Source organism: Mytilus californianus, unplaced genomic scaffold, assembly GCF_021869535.1.
Source record: "Mytilus californianus isolate M0D057914Y unplaced genomic scaffold, xbMytCali1.0.p SCAF_7, whole genome shotgun sequence".
In the NCBI taxonomy this organism is placed as follows: Eukaryota; Metazoa; Mollusca; class Bivalvia; order Mytilida; family Mytilidae; genus Mytilus; species Mytilus californianus.
Window position 1 is genome coordinate 41,654,554 of NW_026262723.1, and position 20,853 is coordinate 41,675,406.

Below are 20,853 nucleotides of genomic sequence, written 5' to 3' on the forward strand. Positions count from 1 at the left end.
GGAAGAGCAGAGCTCCAGATAAGCTGCGTATTTGCGTGATCACGCAATACAAATAATTAAAAACCCAATGCAATTGCCCATTGCAGGGATCAATAACCCAATTAATTCAAAGGAAAACCCAATTATATGCCAAAACCATGAGTTCTTAATGCTTTTATTCGCTATCGTTTGTGTTATTTACAGTTATCTTATTACAGTCGTCGCGTAAATCTATTTTTATAATATTTATAATTGGAAATGTCCTTTCGTTGTTAAAATAGAGCCCTGCATCAAGTAGCTGTAATGGGTCCCTGTTGGAATTTTCCGTTGCTCAAAAGGTACACTTGTTTATGAAAACATTTCGATCTTCTCGGCGTTTATCCAATTAGCGTGTGACATGCTGTCATATTTTTTCGAATTGCTCGGGATTTATCATAACATACAATGAATTAAAACGAAAGTAAATGTCCCATAAAAATATTGAATAGAAGCATGTTTTCGGCTTCTTTTTGATAGCTGAGGGAAAGTTATGATGATAACAAGACTCAGCTAGTGATTTTAGGAAGCGTCCATTGAACGCACGGGCGTGTTTGCGTACCTTAACGAGAACATTGCTATAGAACGATAAACACGGGGTTTTGTCAAAAACGAAATCAGTTGGAAAAAGTGAAAGGCCAAATCAATTATAACATGATATGTAGTTGGAAAGCATCGGAAACCAAAAGTTCTGATAAGGGACAACTTAACCCAGATTTATGTAAATTGAATTAAACAAAAACAGTTTATATATTATTTTTTTTTTCATTTTAGTTGATGAATGATTACACATATCTGTTTTTTACGTCAAATTATGCAGCTTGACACTTTCTTTGTTTTGGTCTAATTGTTCTGGATGCTTAAGATAGTTGTCTTATTGGCAAGTGCAGTATAGCATTGTCATTTATTTACTTGATGTTGCAGAATTATTTGTAAATTTAAGTTGAATGTGGTCTCCATCATTAAACCACCCTATAAATCTCAAGGTTTTGGGGTATATCTTAAATCTGGGAACTACTTTTTATTTTTATTAAAAAGTAGATCTGGCAAATAGGTGAAAGGACTGGCAAAACTTTCTTACAGCACCTAAATTTCACATATATTACATAAAAATCTAAACACTTAGCCACACCTACCCCAACTATAAACTGTAGGGTGATCATATGGGATCTAGAAAGGCAATAAGTTACTGTCCAACTAGTGACACCAGCTGCAGTTTACATAAGTTTTGAGAAAATACAAAACTGACAGAACGTTTAAAACAGGACACAAATTAAACGTACAATTGCTCGTCAGTGAATAAACCAAATAAAACAGCTAAGCACATATACAAAGAAAGAAACACATTTAAGATGGAAACACATCTGGGGTTGATATAATGTGATTATAACATGCCTAAATATTCAATATTGTATTGATGAAAAAACCCAATTCATTAAGGAGCTTGGTGGTGAAAAACCCAATTTGATATTTGCTTGAGGGGTGAATTGGAATTGATAATGCAATTAAAAAACTTTATCACCCAATTACATAAAAAAAATGGTGGGTAAAAACACCAATTTGTGAATTCTGATCTGGAGCTCTGGGGGAAGAGTGTTGTAGACCTGGAGATATAAAGGTAGTCTAACTAGTTGAGTTAGGGAAGATCTTCTTTGGCTCAATTGGTTAGAGTGTTGCCTTTAGATCCCTAGATTGAGGGTTCGAATCCTACTTGTACCATCCATGGATTTTCACATCACTACCATGCTTTGAGGATTGATTTGCAGTTCGTGAACAACCAGACTAAAGCAAGAAAGTTGATGATTAAACCCTCCATCCATACAATGCATACATTTAAGATATTTAAAGAAAATCTAGTAGCTGTCCACAAATTTTCAAAAATATAAATCTAAGAGCTACGGTTTCACAGCTACTATTGGATGAGCTTCAGAACGTTATTGGTGCATGTTTGTTTTATTTCTCATCATAAATTTTAAGTGTTTGGTAATCAGATACATGTATACAAATTTGCTGGCATTGCATTTTCTTATCCATGGTTATTGTTAAGGTGGGTAAATGTGTCCTAGATGCTATATTTTATGTCAGTTGTTCTCACAGTCAATTGTTGCTGTAAAAAAATATACCCAGCATGGAAAAAGAATCAGGGTGAACCCAGAAGAATTTGTATAATTAAAGGTAGTTTTACTTGATTGAGTTTAATAAAGAAAGTCTTCTTTTAATACATGGTAGCTCAGTTGCTTAGAGTGCTGCCTTTTACCATTAGATCCTGTGGTTGCAGGTTTATCTTCTTTTTTTTATGAATGAGTTATGGTGGTTGACAAGAGGTCAATCTGTGTAAATAACGTCATTGAACAATGGACTCTTACTGTGATTGAAAACATAAGCTGTAAAGCATTGTAACATCTGAAATGTTTTGCTATTGAAAATTTTGATTGTTTGATGTTGCCTACCTACCAAACTAAAAAGCAGCATACCCGAAAAATTTAATGACACCAATCGTTTAAAATTTTTTTTTAAAGATTTTTTCCTGCTCTAACATCGTTTCTTGTTTAAAACATGCAACTTATGTTGTTGGCCAAAAAAAAAAATCCCTACCTACCTATCCAACTCTACAAGGCATGGATAGGCAACATCAAACAAAGAATTTCTTAAGGGTGGTCTTGGGTTTTCTCATTATTGGTTTCACTCAGCAGGGACAAAACTTGAAGGGAGCCCAGTCGCCCATGGCTCCTATATTTTGAGCTGGGCCCCTAAACTTTCAGGTAAATTTCAGTTGAACATATAGAAACTAATTATGAAATATCTGGTCTGGGCTCCCAGCTTGAAATTCCCAAGTTTAGTCCCTGCAGTAGGTTTCTAGTACTACTGTTTGGCATTATAATCTAAAAACATCATGGATTGATTCATATTTATGACAAGTTTAATTCAGTTTTGGTTAAATTTTCATTATATCAAAAACCTAATTTTGCAAAAGAAAGTTTGAATAGAATATCTCAAAGTTAATAAATCATTACAAGCACCTGGCAGGAGGGATGAAAAAGGCTTTGTCTTTGATAGATTTTTTTACAGTAACAAGTTTCAAAATGGTTTGACTTATTGTATTTTAAGTATACGTCTTTTTGAAGATCCAAGTGAATGTATACACGTTTTAAAGTTACAAAGGGTGCAAAACCCATTATGTCCATGATTTGACCCACAAACACTTTCTTTTATTCACTTAAACTCTGATTCTCAGATTTACTTCAGATGAAGCTACTGAACCACCAAACTAATGTAACTGTTCCAGAAAACAATACCTTCTTATACATGTACATGTATATATATAGCTACTATCAGGCATTTTCCTGGGCCCAAAATAATTTTGTTTTTGTTTGTTGTTGCCTAACTGCCAACCTTAAAAGCAGCCTACCCGAAAACTTTTTATGACACCAATCAGTTCAATTTTTTTAAAGAGATTTTTTTATGCTCTTACATCATTTTCTGGTCTAAAATCCCTACCTACCTACCCAACCCTACAAGGCATGGGTAGGCTTATATATCAAACAAAGATTTTTTTAAGGGTGGCCCTGTATGGATTTTGTAGAGCAATTGTAATAATTTTTGGTTGTAGTTGAAACTTTGTGACAGTTACATTGGTAATAGATCAGTAAAAAACAAGTATCACACCACTATGTACCACTAATTACTGGTACCAAATGAAAAAAACAAAATAAAGAAACAAGAAGATGTGGTATGATTGCCAATGAGACAACCCTCCACCAGAGACCAAATGACGTAGAAGTTAGCAACTATGGGAAACAGTACAGTTTTCAACAAGACCCATATGACCTAGCAAGCTGTAAAAATTTTTAGCCCTGAAATGATAAATGTAAAACAATTGAAACGAGAAAACTAACAGCCTGATGTATGTACATGATAAATTAAAAGCCTGTTTCACAACAGACAAACATGTTAAACAGAATATATTAGAGTGTGTGTGATCGCATCACAAGACTTGCATGTAAAGATGTAGAATGTATACCGGTACAGCCATGTGAAAAAAAAACATATGTAAACAGTTGTATGTCAGTTGGCATCTATGTGTATAGATTTTTTTTTGACAGAAGCAATTAAGAGCTTGTGGATATCTTGTAATATAGTTGCAGTTTGCTAATCTTTTTAAATTATTCAAATTAAGAGTTTAGAACTGTTTTTTTTTTCTTTCTGAATTGGCTACCCACAGAACCCTTAATCAGTCATGTTGAACTTGAATTTGAAAAATCATCAAAATCAAAGTTTAGAAAATACTGTACACAGCTTTTGCTATGATGTTTAGTGAATTTTGGTGATATAAATTCTCTACAGGGATTCAGAGTTCAGATCAGTTTTTTTCTGATATGTCACTGACCATAATCTCTTTTGGGGTTCAAAGGTCAGATTTGCTTTACTGGTTTGGTTGCCCTTTGACCATAGGGCATCAAATATTTGTATGTTGTGTAATGACATTACAAAAAAATCATTTAAAGATAATCATTTACTGTATATACATAAGTGGAAATACCCTTCACCATTGGCTACATGATTAAGGCCTGAACAATAAATAACAGGATTTACCAAAAATTTTAGAATAATGAGCTGCTTAAATATAAACATGATAAAGAATAGAGAATAATGGGCAAAATGTATATAGAGTAATAGAATAGAGAAAAATGGCCTAAAAAATTAAAGAATAGAGAATAATGAGTTGCTAAAATATAAAAAATAGAGAATAATGAGCAAAAATATAAAGAACAGAGAAAAATGGAAAAAAAAAAAAATAAAGAATATAGAATAATGAGTTACTAAAATATAAAGAATAGAGAATAATGGGCAAAAACTATATAGAATAGAGAAAAATGGCCTAAAAAATTAAAGAATTCCGAAATGAAGGAACCCCCCCTCCCCTCCCCCCTTATATTACAAAGTTTCTGTCTTGCTTCTTGCAGATGTCTTTTGTTCTGGACCTCATTTTGATGGTTTGCAACTGCTGAAGGAAACTGTAAAGTTTTTTTTTTTTTCAAGTGAATTTCTCACTTTCAGAGTAATAGGATAACAATATTTGGTATTCTGTATCCTTTCAAAGTCTTCAAGGCGACACAATACAATTGTTTTTCTTTATTCTTAATGCATGCTATCATACTTTCAGTAAGGGAGCTACCATTTGATTTTTATGGGGGGGGGGGGGGGGGGGGGGGGCTAGGATAAAAAAATTGTCCTGCATTTTTTTTTAGTTGTAATCTCTCTCCTGCCTTTTTATTTTTCACTCTATTCATTCCTGCCTTTTTTTTATATTAATTTATCCTGACTTTTTTTACATAAATTGTCATCCTGCCTTCTTTTTTTGTCAAGTTGCTCTTTTATTTTTACTCAAAACTCCTGCCCTGCCTTATTTTTTCAAACTTCCTCCTTGGTTTTCATCTGTCTGTCTATTACACATTTATGACACATTTTTCTCAGCAACTGAAAATCTGTTAGAATATTGCGCAGAGGTTCATCTGGTTTTAAATGACTGCAAAAATCTTTGCGTTCATATAATGTTATAACGATGTCAAAGAAATTTGGTTTCTAGACAATAACTTGAGTATAAGTGTATGGATCTCTATGAAATTGTAGCACAAGGTTCCATACCACAAAAGGAAGGTTGGGATTGATTTTTTGGGTTATTGTCCTACCTGTTTCGGAATATGGGGCCAAAAACAAGCATCTTTGTTTTTGTTTTTTTTATTGCTTTTGGTGGTCATGGCCCAAACCGTTTTGAAATTAGGGGCAAAAATACAAGGATTTTCTGGTTTCCAGACAATAACTTGAGTATAAGTCTATGGATCTCCATGAAATTGAACCACAATGGCAAGGTTCCATACAAAAGAAGGAAGGTTGATATTGATTTTGGGGGTTATGGTCCTTAATATTAATGAAAAAGGGGCCAATAACAATACTTTTCTAATACTTTGTATAAATTGCTTATTTCTTGAACAATTTCAATGGGGTTTAATTCAAAGTCTTGAATTTTTTTAGGGTTTTATAATATGCTGAATCTAACTGTGTATTTAGATTTTTGATTTTGGGCCCCATTATTTAATTGGTCCACATTGAGGTCCAAAGGGTCCAAAATTAAACTTTGTTTAATTTCAACTAAAAATGAATTCTTATTTTGAATCTAACCATGTATTGAGATTTCCATTTTGGGCTCGGTTTTCAAATTGGTCCACTTTAAGGTCCAAAGTGTCTAAAATTAAACTGAAGTTTAATTTTAACAAAAATTGAATTATTGGGTTCTTTGGTATGCTGAATCTAAACATCTATTTAGATTTTTGTTATTGGGCCAAGTTTTCAAGTTGGTCCAAATCGGGGCCAAAAATTAAACTTTGTTTGATTTCAACAAAAACTGAATTTATGTGGTACTTTGATATGCCGAATCTTACCATGTATTCAGATTTTGGATTTTAGGCCAATTATAAAATTGGTCCATATTGAGGTCGAAAGGGTCAAAAATGAAACTTTGTTTGATTTCATAAAAAAAAGAATTGTTGAAGTTCTTTGATATTCTGAATCTTACCATGCATTTAGATTTTGGATATTGGACCATAAATGGGTATATGTCCAATTTCAAATTTTTATGTTCTTAGACCATATTCAGTCTGTGTCAGAAACCTATGCTATGTCAAATATTTAATCACAATCCAAATTCAGAGCTGTATCAAGCTTGAATGTAGTGTCCATACTTGCCCCAACTTTTCACGTATCGACCTCTGCGGTCGTATCTAGCTGTGCACAGTGGAGCATTTTATTGCCATATCATGTGACACAATTTCAGTTCCTTAGTTAAAGTCAAAACCTTGAGAGTTGATATAGTTATAGAGCAATAACTCATAGTACATCTTGGTAAAATTGTTTTTGAAGTAAAATTTAGCTATACTGACTATTGTCCAAAGCATGAAATTTATGAAGTTTAAACTGACATAAAAGTTATTAGTAAATCTAAACATTCATGTAGTTACACAGTTGTGTAGGAGTGGACAGAAAAGTAGGGGGAGGGGGACTTCTGAAAGAGACAAGCAAAATAAAAAAAAGCTTTTCTATAGTCTAATAATCTCAGAGTTAGTCAGTCCTCTTTCATTTTCGTTTTATATTGTCAATCAACTTTTTGCCAAAAAGTATGGCGGGCAAAAACTAAAGTTTTGCCCTCCTTGCCCTTCAACTCCTATGCCAGTGTAGAACATGAACAAAAAGTACTTATTAAACTTTTAATTCATATGTAAAAATTAATCAAAGTTAGTTAGCAGTTAGTTCTGTATTCTGACAGATGTTGATGAACGATCTATACATGTACAAGATGATTCTTTTTAAACCCACTCTTGATACTTGTGTTGATTGATTCACTGCATGCAAAAGAGAGAATGTTGTCGAGTGAGTTTTGATGTTAACTCTTTTGATTTAGGACCTCGGTCTGCATATTTCTATTTCATATTTAAAGAAATTTTGAATTAATCACCCCAAATCATTAGTAAGATTAATTTGTTTTAACTGAATCACCTTGTATGCACTTTGAAACAAGTTGACTTGCATAATTTGGTATTAACAACTTTCAAATTAATGTAAAAGACCATAATTATATCTGTATAGTTGCAGATTCAGGATTTTGAGTAAAAGGGCACCAAGGCAACATAAGGAGTGGGAATTGTCAAAAGTTTAAACAGTAACCAAATATGTAGCTTCATAGGGGGGACTAGCCCCCCTCTAAATCTGTCATTGGTATGCTCAAAGATGTGTTTCTTTCAAATTACTCTGGAAAAATCCTACCTTCACTCAAGTATTTGTAACTTTCAAATTACACAAGAAGTCCACTTCTAAAGACAAGTATCTGCAACTTTCAAATAAAACTGGAAGACCAATACCTATACCAAAGTTTCTGCAACTATCAAATAAATCTAGAACAATTCCTACACTTAAGTATCTGCTACTTTAAAATTACTCCATAGCAATACCTAAACCCAAGTATTTGCAACTATCAAATTACTCTAGACCAATTCCTATACTTAAGTATCTGTACTTTCAAAATACTCTAAACCAATATCTATACTTAAGTATCTGTACTTTCAAATTACTCTAGACCAATACCTATAATTAAGTATCTGCAACTTTCAAATTACTCTACAAAACCAATACCTATACCCAAGTATCTGCAACTATCAAATTACTCTAGACCAATTCCTATACTTAAGTATCTGTACTTTCAAAATACTCTAAACCAATTCCTATACTTAAGTATCTGTACTTTCAAATTACTCTAGACCAATACCTATAATTAAGTATCTGCAACTTTCTAATTACTCTATAAGACCTATACCCAAGTTTCTAGTACTTATAAAATTACTCTACAAGACCAATTATTATACTTGCATATCTGCAATCTTCAGTGACCTTCAAATTGCTCTAGAAGACCAATACCTATACTCCAGTATCAACAGCTTTCAAACTTACCTAAAGTTAAGTATCTGCAACTATCAAACTTCTCTTGAAGACCCCTACTTTTATCAAGTACATGTATCTGCAACTTTCAAAAACACTGGAAGACCAATACCTATACCTATACCCAAGTATCTGCAACTACCTGATTACTCTAGGACAACACCTATAAATAAGTATCTGCAAGTTTGAAATTACTATAGAAGACCAATACCTATACCCAAGTATCTGCAACTTTCAAATAACTTTAAAAGAATAATCTTAAGTATCAAAAGCTTTCTAACTACTCTAAAAGACCAATACCTATAGTTAAGTATCTGCAACTTTAATATTTTGTTAGAAGATCCCTACATAAGTATTTTCAACTTCCAAAAAACACTGGAAGACCAATACCCAAGTATCGGCAACTTTCAAATTACTCTAGAAGACCAATACATTGTACCTATATCTTAGTATCTGTAACTTTGAAATTACTCTAGAAGACCAATACAAATGTACCTACAATTAAATATCTGCAGTTTTCAAATTACTCCAGAAGTTTTTAATATCTATACCTTTCAATGTGCACCAGAATACTTTTACCTATACACAAGTATCTGTGACTTTCAAATTGCACTAGGGTAGTATATGGATATTGATATTTGACTATATTGGTGTACAAAATGTACTTTCATTGATGAACTCCAGATATTTATGTTTCAAATATTGTAATGCGTTGTTCTTAGCTGTACATCACTGTCTGTCAATGTATTCTACTTCATCCAACTGTCATAATTATATTTTTTTCCCCAATTCTTACATTCTTGATGCATGCCATGAAATATTTTAAAGAAGTTCTCAAAATTGTTTTCTTTCCTAATTTTATTAATCACCATACTGTCATTTTCTTTCAACAACTCTGATATTTTATGCATAGTCTTATCATAACCTTCTTGTGTAGGATGAATTATCAATTCTAAAACTGTATCTACAACAGGGTGAATTGGCGTCTTGAGTGCATAAAGTAACTGCAGAATAGACATTTGTGTTTCAGTGAAATTTACATTGCTTTGAAACTATTTATCTTTATATGCAATTAGGTTTTATCATTATTTACTTGTGCATCTTCACTAAGTAATGCAATTTGTATCAATTAATCTGTAAAAAGTACATTGAGATTCTTCCAATTTATTGGAAGAATCCAAACTTATCTAAATTGTAATTCTACATTTGATATATTGTTTAAATGATAAAACGGTTGTTCTTGTCCTGGCATATCCATACTGACTAATCTGATGTTGTTTCATTGCACCTATGGTGCAAGTCAGTGGGCGTTCTTTAATTTGTTTGTTTACATCAAACGTTTATTTCTTCTTATGTCTAGTTAATGAATTGCGCAGTGTGATATTTGTGTAGCTTAAAAAATAGCACTTTTCTTTTCTTTTTTTTTTGGTTCATTTTTCGAGAGGATAAAAATGCAAAGAAAATTCAGTGTTAAAAGTCTGTTCTTTCTTCCTTCCAAAAACCTGAGAAACATATATATATATTGAAAAATTAAGACAGTTCCTATTGTATTCTTAATAAGTACTCATTAATATTTTCTGAAACCTTTTGACAGGTTTTAATCTTACATGGCATGCAGAATTTTTCAATAGAATTGTCTCTAAAATGAACTGTATGAGAATAAATTGAGTATAGTGACACAATTGAGTATAGTCACTATGACAAAATTGATTATAGTGACTCAATTGAGTATAGTGACAAAATTGCGCAAAATCTTAATAGTTCAGGGATTCATACAGAGAATTAATGTAGGGCGCAATCCTCACATATTAAATTAAAGCTGGAAGAGTATTTTGCAATCATCTCCTCACTTGCTGGAAAATGTTTGGTTAATTTAGCTAAAAAGTTTCTGAAAATTGCTAATTTGTTGTAAAAAAAAATTTCCTTAATATATCACCTTTAAGGATGTCACAGTCATCATCATATAATGACACAAACTTTAAGCTAATAATTACATCCAGAAGATTTTCTAGTAAATCTTTGCTTTTAGAAATAACTGCTGTTAAAATAAGTGAAATTGTTATACATAGAACACTTAGTTATACATGATTCTAGAACACTTCAACATGTTCAAGAGTGTTAAATTAAGAAACAAAAAAAATATGATAAAATTGATATTGAATTTAAGTACTTTTTTGTAAAAAAACAAGTGAAAATGAATTTCTATCAGTTTTTTTTTTTAATTTTGTACTATTTTTGTTGAGATTAATATAAAAAAATGTGTGTTAACTGTTACCTGGTGAAAACAGGAATAATACAGGTTCTGGACCTGCATCACTGCATGCAATTGATTGGGGGTAACATAGGCATAACGGATTATTTCATAAGCATAACTGATTATTTCCTTCCATTTGATGAAATTTTCCTTGTACAGTGAGTGTTGTAAAATTTCAAACTATCGGCAAACAGAAAGTGGATGCACCACTCTTTCTGTGATTTTTTTTTTTTATGCTGAGGCAACGTGAAACAAACATCAATCAATCAATGACATTGTATGATATCCATAAAACATTACATATGTTTTGTTTTTTAACACACTTCATGAATTCAATACTTATTAGCTAAAAAACTTTGCATATTCTAGATAAAAATCTTTTATTAAATCTTGCATTGCCTAACTTGTTTAAAGATGGTTCTTTTTATCTAAATGCATATAATTCATTGTCAGATATTGAGCGTTGAAACTTTGTTTATTCCAGTTTTTATCAAAGAGATATATGGTTTTTTTTTCAGGAAGTGAAGACTTATTTGATGAAACTGATCAATTCGTAAGTTACATTTCTTATCGCTTACTTTCACTTTGTGATTTGAAATATTATGCATAGTTTTTCTTCAAAGGTTATATAAGTTTCTATAGTTTTTGCCAAATACTTCATTCTAGTTTACTGCTTGCGAAATAAAAACTTGTATTTTTTGGTCTCATTAAGGAAGATATGATCTTTAATTGTAATTTCTTATCTAACAAGTTGTTAGGCCAAGGTAGCTGTTTATTGACATTAACATTTCATGTCTCTGATTACATCTAAGTAAATGCATTATTCATTCAACAAACAAACTCTTTGCCATTTCTGCTTCATGGTATTTAGGATTGAGTATAAATGGATTTTCAAGGCTGTATGATGGCTATTTTGTTTAGTCTATACTTTAAAAATATTTTTCTCCACAGTCTGATTTACAGTTAAAATTTTGGTTCAGTCAAAATTTGAAAACAAAAGAAAATTCCTGAGGTCTTTCTTGTGTCATAGATTGGTTTGACAATGGGAATCACATTTTTGGTTTGGCAATGGTAATCAAATGCTTTTGGTTTGGCAATGGCAATAAAATGCTGTTGGTGTGGTAAATAATTAATTGCTTTTGCTATGGCAAAGGCAATCAAATGCTTTTGGTGTGGTAAAGACAATCAAATGCTGTTGGTTTGGTAAAGGCATTCAAATGAATTTGGTGTGGTAAAGGCAATCAAGCATGTTGGTGTGATAAAGGCAATCAAATGCTTTTGGTGTGGTGAATAATCAAATGCTTTTGGTGTGGTATAGGCAATCAAATGTTTTTGGTGTGGTAAAGACAATTAAATGCTGTTGGTTTGGTAAAGGCAATCAAATGATTTGGTGTTGTAAAGGCAATCAAGCATGTTGGTGTGGAAAAGGCAATCAAATGATGTTGGTTTGGTAAAGGCAATCACATGCTGTTGATTTGGTAAGACAATCACATGCTGTTGGTTTGGTAAAGGCAATCACATGCTGTCGGTTTGTAAAAGGCAATCAAATGCTGTGTTGGTTTGGTAAAGGCAATCAAATGCTGTTGGTTTGGTAAGACAATCACATGCTGTTGGTTTGGTAAAGGTGATCACATGCAGTCGGTTTGTAAAAGGCAATCAAATGCTGTGTTGGTTTGGTAAAGGCAATCAAATGCTGTTGGTTTGGTAAGACAATCACATGCTGTTGGTTTGGTAAGGGCAATCACATGCTGTCGGTTTGTAAAAGGCAATCAAATGCTGTGTTGGTTTGGTAAAGGCAATCAAATGCTGTTGTTTAGGTAAAGGCAATCACATGCTGTTGGTTTGGTAAAGGCAATTAAATGCTTTTGTTGTGGTAAAGGCAATAAAATGATTTTGGTGTGGTAAAGGCAGTCAAATGCATTTGCTGTTTTGGCTTTGGCAAGTAACCTTAAATGCTTTTGGTTTGGCAATGATAATCAAATGTGTTTGGTTTGGCAATGATAATCAAATGCTTTTGGTTCGGCAATGATAATCAAATGCTTTTGGTTTGGCAATGAACCTCAAATGCCTTTACTTTGGCAAGTAACCTTAAATGCTTTTGGTTTGGCAATTAACCTCAAATGTGTTTGGTTTTGCAATGATAATCAAATGTTTTTGGTTTGGTGAAGGCAATCAAACGCTGTTGGTTTGGTAAAGACAATCAAATGTTTTTGGTTTGGCAATGGCACTCAAATGCTGTAGTTGTTGTAAAGTCAATCAATTGCTGTAGGTTTACCAATGGCACTCACTTCCTTTTGGTTAGGCATCCTTTTCTGTATATTAGGGCTCTGGGATTTCTTTAATACTATGACTATATTATATTTCAGAATTATTGTTTGGGACTATCTATCAGTGTGGGGCTCAGGGAGCATTGGTTTGCTGTATTAACTTTTTACTTGTTTTCCTTAGTTTTGCTAGGCCTTTTGGGTCTTTTTTTGTGTTCCTTTTAGATTTTATCAGCCCTATAATGTTTGTTTTAACTTTTGGATTTTCAAATATTAGTTTGAGCATCTGACACTCAAAAGACATGCATTGTTGAAATGTGCCGTTGGTGCTGAAAAGTTGGTACCATTCATGTTATTTTTTTACCCATTTTTTACCCATTTAATCATAGTTATCATAAGATACTTGAATGTCATTCTTATTTCCTTTACTGATTATATCATTTGTTCTTTGATGTCAGGCCAGAAGAATAAACAAAATATTTATTACAGCAATAGTTTAATCAATGTACTATTTTTGTTTCTGCCCTTGATACTTCTTTTTATGTATGATAATGACAGAAATATTTCTATCTTGTAATATGTTATTATGATCTTTTTGTTTCCTCACTGTTGGTGCCAAATTATATATAAAATAAAACATTCACTGCATTCCAGATTTATACAATGTTTTGATCTTGTCTGATTTCTTAAAGGCAACCTGTAGTTTTAGTGTCGCCTATCTTTCAATTGCCATGTATTGTCTTCCATGCCTTCATCACACTGTCATGTACTCATCAGACAAACAAACCAAATTCAAAGACGTGTAGTGTTGCACCATTTATTTAATTTTTTATACAAGATATTTTGAAATCTATATAGATATAAGAAGATGTGGTATGAGTGCCAATGAGACAATTCTCCATCCAAGTCACAATTTGTAAAAGTAAACCATTATAGGTCAAAGTACGGCCTTTAACTCAGAGTCTTGGCTCACACCGAACAGCAAGCTATAAAGGGCCCCAAAAATGACTAGTGTAAAACCATTCAAACAGGACAACCAAGTTGAACCAACGGTCTAATCTATATAAAAAAACGAGAAACGAGAAACGCTTATGAACCACATCAACAAACGACAACCACTGAACATCAGGTTCATGACTTAGGACAGGTACAAACAAATGCAGCAGGTTTAAACATTTTAATAGGCACCAACCTTCACCCTTCCTGAAACAATAGTGTAACATCACAACATAGAAAGACACACTATAAATATCAATTGAAATGGCTTAACTCAATCAAAAGACGTATTAACAAAAACAAGTGATCATACACTGAACAAATAAATTTGATATATGACGCAATGTAAATATAGCCTCCATGTAGGGGTAGTAAAAAACATGATATCAGTATGTTTTAATGGTATCTCAAATGTTCACTTCCAGACTACTGTAAATTCAGAAATTATTGCAAGGTTTTTATTAATTCGAATAATGTGACTTGGTGATTATTGCAATAATAAGAACTTGCATTCTGTTATCTGATACATATATATCTGTATGCAGATTTTCCTGAAATACCAATATTTAATCTTGCATTTTTGTCCATTCTTTAAAAAAAACAATAATAAATGCATGCAATTATTTCTGAATTTACAGTATCTGGGACCAGTTTTATTTCTGGGTTCAATTCATAAAATGAAGGTTCATGTTTCTCACTCATTAGTTTCGTTTGTAGTGTTTCATGGACTTTTGTTTGTCCTTTTGTCACTTTTCCTCTGGCAATTGTGTTGTTTGGTTTTCTTGGTATCTTTTCCCCCAAATTGTTTCATTTTTAGCTCACCTGGCCCAAAGGGCCAAGTGAGCTTTTCTCATCACTTGGCGTCCTTCGTCCGTCGTCCGTTAACTTTTACAAAATTCTTCTCCTCTGAAACTACTTGGCCACAATCATCATTGGGGTATCTAGTTTAAAAAATTTGTCCGGTGACCCGGCCAACAAACCAAGATGGCCGCCATGGCCAAAAATAGAACATAGGGGTAAAATGTAGATTTTGGCTTATATCTCTGAAATCAAAGCATTTAGAGCAAATCTGACATTGGGGTAAAATTGTTTATCAGGTCAAGATCTATCTGCCCTGAAATTTTCAGATGAATCGGACAACCCGTTGTTGGGTTGCTGCCCCTGAATTGGTAATTTTAAGGAAATTTTGCCGTTTTTGGTTATTATCTTGAATATTATTATAGATAGAGATAAACTGTAAACAGCAATAATGTTCAGCAAAGTAAGATCTGCAAATAAGTCAACTTGACCAAAATGGTCAGTTGACCCCTTAACGAGTTATTGCCCTTTATAGTCAATTTTTAACCATTTTTCATAAAATTTGTAATCTTTTACAAAAATCTTCTCCTCTGAAATTACTAAGACAAATTTAACCAAACTTGTCCACAATGATCATAAGGGTATCTAGTTTAAAAAATGTGTCCGATGACCCCGCCCGCAAACCAAGATGGCCGACATGGCTAAAAAATAGTACATAGGGTAAAATGCAGTTTTTGGCTCATATCTCTGAAACCAAAGCATTTAGAGCAAATCTGATGGTGATAAAATTGTTCATTAGGTCAAGATCTATCTGCCCTGAAATTTTCAGACCAATCAGGCAACATATTGTTGGGTTTCTGCCCCTGAATTGGTAATTTTAAGAAAATTTTGCAGCTTTTGGTTAATATCTTGAATATTATTATAGATAGAGATAAAGTGTAAACAGCAATAATGTACAGCAAAGTAAGATCTACAAATAAGTCAACATGACCAAAATTGTCAATTGACCCCTAAAGGAGTTATTGCCCTTTATAGTCAATTTTTTACAATTTTCATAAATTTTGTACATTTTTTTTTAAATTTTTACAAAATATTTTCCACTGTAACTACTGGGCCAAGTTCATTATAGATAGAGATAATTGTAAGCAGCAAGAATGTTCAGTAAAGTAAGATCTACAAACACATCACCATCACCAAAACACACTTTTGTCATGAATCCATCTTTGTCCTTTGTTTAATATGCACATAGAGTCAGACCAAGGTGAGCGACACAGGCTCTGTAGAGCCTCTAGTTTTTAAAGTTTCTAATTTGTGTCAACAGAGAAAACATTCTGACTTCAATAATGCTGGTTCAAAATGGCAAAAAAATATTTAGGGTAGACACTAAAATTTATGGTCTGTCATTCATTTCTTTTTATACGACCGCAAAAAAATTTCGTGGTCGTATATTGGTATGACGTTGGCGTCGTCGTCGTCTGTACGTCGTCGTCGTCGTCGTCCGAAGACACATTGGTTTTCGCACTCTAACTTTAGTTTAAGTGAATGGATCTTTTTGAAATTTTGCCATAAGGTTAAATACCACAAAAGGAAGGTTGGGATTGATTTTGGGGGTTATGGTACCAACAGTTAAGGAATGAGGGGCCAAAAAGGGGCCAAAAAGGGGCCAAAAATAAGCATTTTCTAGTTTCCAGACAATAACTGTGGAACGGTGTATGGATCTCTCTGAAATTATACTACAAGTTTCCATACCACAAAGGGATGGTTAGGATTTGCTTTGGGGGGTTATGGCTCAAACCGTTTAAGAATTAGGGGCAAAAAAGGGGGAAAAACAAGGTTGTCCTGGTTAATGGACAAATACTTTAGTACAAAACATAATTTAAAGCAGTGTAAGGGAGATAAATCAAATACATCATTGAAATTATCTCCCTTACACTGCTTTTAAATTATGTATAAAGTAATGGTTAATGAACAATAAAGATAATTTAAAACAGTGTAAGGGAGGTAATCCAAATACAACGTTTTGGTTTCTTCCCTTACACTGCTTTTAAATTATGTTTAAAGAAATGCATATTTATAAAGGAAGACCAGTAAAAATATCTGCAAATGTTGCATCATTTTTTTTTACAAAAAAATCCATATGAAAGATTTGACACTATATTTTTAATTCTATTATAAAATAGATTAAGTTAGCACTATGGTAAATTTAAATGGGTAATTATGGTTGCCAACTCCATTGGAAATTTGAATTGAGATTATCACCATATCTTGAGGGAAAGAATTTTTTTTGGGAAAAAAGGGGGGGGGGGGGGGGGGGATAAAAAGAAATTGTGGGGGGTCAATTTTTTCTCATTTCAGATTTCAGAAATTAAAAAGAATTATTCTTCAAATATTATTTTTTTTTCAAATTTCAAATATTGAAAAATTTCAAGAAGTAATCTTTAATTGCACAGTATGGCGCATTAGATTTGTTAAATCTTTGATCACATTTATTTATTTGTTATGCCGAATCTAACAGTGTATTTAGATTTTTAAGTCTCCCAAACAAAGTTTGGGAAGACTTATTGTTTTTGATCAGTTCTTATTATTATTATTATTCTTCTTCTTCTTCTTCTTCTTCTTCTTCTTCTTCTTCTTCTTCTTCTTCTTCTTCTTCTTCCGCCGCTTTTAAATTTGAACTTGTCCGCACCCGTTCTCCAAAACCGCTTGTCAGATTAACTTAGGGTTTCACAATATGTTAGACTAACATGTCTAGTGGTGCAATCAGGGTTTTGTTTGTGCAATGGGGTTTTTAAAGGGGTACTTTGAGGGGCAAAAAGAAAAGAGGATTTTACTATAGAACCCTATGGGATTTTATTTTTTTAAATTTTCAAATGATTATAAATTGAAAACCGTTTGTGATAGACACAATCTTTTTAATTGAAAATGTTCTAAATGATAAAGCCCATTAAATGAAATACAGGGTTAGTCCCCAGGGGTCACCCCCACCCCCTGCCATTTAAGAAAGTTCTAATACCTTGTAAGTGGTCAAGATCCCCACCCCTAAACCATATATATTCTGGTTTGTCATAATAAAGCACATCAAATGTAATACAGGGTTAGTCCCCAGGGGTCACCCCCACCCCCTGCCATTTAAGAAAGTTCTAATATCTTCTAAGTGGTCAAGATCCCCACCCCTAAACCATATATATTCTGGTTTGTCATGCTGAGATGGTTTGAATGATATACAGGGTTAGTCCCCAGGGGTCATCCCGACCCCCTGCCATTTGAGAAAGTTCTAATATCTTGTAAATGGTTGAGATCCCCACCCCTAAACCATATATATTCTGGTTTGTCATGATAAAGCACATCAAATGAAATACAGGGTTAGTCCCCAGGGGTCACTCCTACCCCCTGCCATTTAAGAAAGTTTTAATATCTTGTAAGTGGTCAAGATCCCCACCCCTAAACCATATATATTCTGGTTTGTCATGCTAAGATGGTTTGAATGATATACAGGGTTAGTCCCCAGGGGTCATCCCGACCCCCTGCCATTTTAGAAAGTTCTAATATCTTGTAAATGGTCGAGATCCCCACCCCTAAACCATATATATTCTGGTTTGTCATGCGAAGATGGTTGAAATGATATACAGGGTTAGTCCCCAGGGGTCATCCCGACCCCCTGCCATTTGAGAAAGTTCTAATATCTTGTAAATGGTTGAGATCCCCACCCCTAAACCATATATATTCTGGTTTGTCATGATAAAGCACATCAAATGAAATACAGGATTAGTCCCCAGGGGTCACCCCCACCCCCTGCCATTTAAGAAAGTTCTAATATCTAAGTGGTCAAGATCCCCACCCCTAAACCATATATATTCTGGTTTGTCATGCGAAGATGGTTTGAATGATATACAGGGTTAATCCCCAGGGGTCATCCCGACCCCCTGCCATTTGAGAAAGTTCTAATATCTTGTAAATGGTTGAGATCCCCACCCCTAAACCATATATATTCTGGTTTGTCATGCGAAGATGGTTCAAATGATATACAGGGTTAGTCCCCAGGGGTTATCCCGACCCCCTGCCATTTGAGAAAGTTCTAATATCTTGTTAATGGTTGAGATCCCCACCCCTAAACCATATATATTCTGGTTTGTCATGATAAAGCACATCAAATGAAATACAAGATTAGTCCCCAGGGGTCACCCCAACCCCCTGCCATTTAAGAAAGTTCTAATATCTTCTAAGTGGTCAAGATCCCCACCCCTAAACCATATATATTCTGGTTTGTCATGCGAAGATGGTTTGAATGATATACAGGGTTAGTCCCCAGGGGTCATCCCGACCCCCTGCCATTTGAGAAAGTTCTAATATCTTGTAAATGGTTGAGATCCCCACCCCTAAACCATATATATTCCTATTTGTCTTGTCTCGAACATTTGAATGACATATACGGTCAGTCCCCAGGGGTTCCCCCCACCCCCAATGTTCTAATATCTTGTAAATGGTTGAGATCCCCACCTCTAAACCATATATATTCCTGTTAGTCATGTAATGAACATTTGAATGACGTATAGGGCCAGTCCCCAGGGGTTCCTCCCCACCCCCAATGTTCTAGTATCTTGTAAATGGTCGAGATCCCCACCCCTAAACCATATATATTCAGGTTTGTCATGCCAAGATGATTTGAATGATATACAAGGTTAGTCCCCAGGCATCACTAATGCATATAACTTTACTGGACCAAACCAATTTTCACTGGACGTTGCCCAATGTCAGGCGACCCTGGGAATTACGAATTATGGGAGCTTCGTTTGGGAGACTTCGTAACAGCATCCTGTTACAATCATTTCTTGTTAATTTTGGGTCCAGTTTTCAAAATAGTCTACATTAAGGTCCAAAGGGTCCAAAATTAAACTTTGTTTGATTTTAGCAAAAATTGAATATATGAGGTTCTTTGATATGCTGAATCTAAACATGTATTTAGATTTTTGATTTTTGGCCCAGTTTTCAAGTTGGTCTAAATTGGGGTCCAAAATTAAACTTTGTTTGATTTCAACAAAAATTGAATATATGGGGTTCTTTGATATGCTGAATCTAACCATGTATTTAGATTTTTTATTTGTGGACCCCGTTATCAAATTGGTTCATATTGAGGTCAAAAGGGTCCAAAATTAAACTTTGTTTGATTTCATCTAAAATTGAATTATTGGGGCTCTTTGATATTCCAAATCTAACCGTGTATTTAGATTTTTAATTTTGGGTCCTGTTTTTTAAATTGGTCTACATTAAGGTCCAAAGGGTCCAAAATTAAACTTAGTTTGATTTTAACAAAAATTGAATTTTTGGGGTTCTTTGATATGCTGAATCTAAACATGTGTTTAGATTTTTGATTATGGGCCCAGTTTTCAAGTTGGTCCAAGATAGGGTCCAGTATTTAAACTTTGTTTGATTTCAACAAAAATTGAATATATGGGGTTCTTTGATATGCTGAATCTAAACATGTATTTAGATTTTTGATTATGGGCCCATTTTTCAAGTTGGTCCAAGTTGGGGTCCAAAATTAAACTTTTTTTGATTTCAACAAAAATTGAATATATGGGGTTCTTTGATATGCTGAATCTAACCATGAATTTAGATTTTTTATTTGTGAGCCCCGCTATCAAATTGGTTCATTTTGAGGTCAAAAGGGTCCAAAATTAAACTTTGTTTGATTTCATCAAAAATTGAATTATTGGGGTTCTTTGATATTCCAAATCTAACCGTGTATTTAGATTTTTAATTTTAAGTCCGGTTTTTTAAATTGGTCTACATTAAGGTCCAAAGGGTCCAAAATTAAACTTAGTTTGATTTTAGCAAAAATTGAATTCTTGGGGTTCTTTGATATGCTGAATCTAAACATGTGTTTAGATTTTTGATTATGGGCCCAGTTTTCAAGTTTGTCCAAGTTGGGGTCCAAAATTAAACTTTGTTTGATTTTAACAAAAATTGAATATATGGGGTTCTTTGATATGCTGAATCTAACCATGTATTTTGATTTTGGACATTGGACCATAATAGGTA

General features: G+C 33.4%; 1 protein-coding gene and 1 long non-coding RNA gene across 3 annotated transcripts in view; both read left to right on the top strand.

Annotated features, from left to right (window-relative positions):
• The window catches only part of LOC127709491 (uncharacterized), a 194,807-nt gene that overhangs the window by 130,203 nt on the left and 43,751 nt on the right, over positions 1 to 20,853 (top strand). The gene's annotated exons all lie outside the window — the stretch shown is intronic.
• LOC127709487 (ragulator complex protein LAMTOR3-like) overlaps positions 1 to 20,853 on the top strand; it is a 30,899-nt gene that overhangs the window by 730 nt on the left and 9,316 nt on the right. For both annotated transcript variants that reach the window (XM_052215085.1, XM_052215086.1), the window contains exon 2: positions 11,275 to 11,309. In XM_052215085.1, the coding sequence (XP_052071045.1) occupies positions 11,275 to 11,309 (35 nt within the window). The remainder of the gene's footprint in view (positions 1 to 11,274; positions 11,310 to 20,853) is intronic.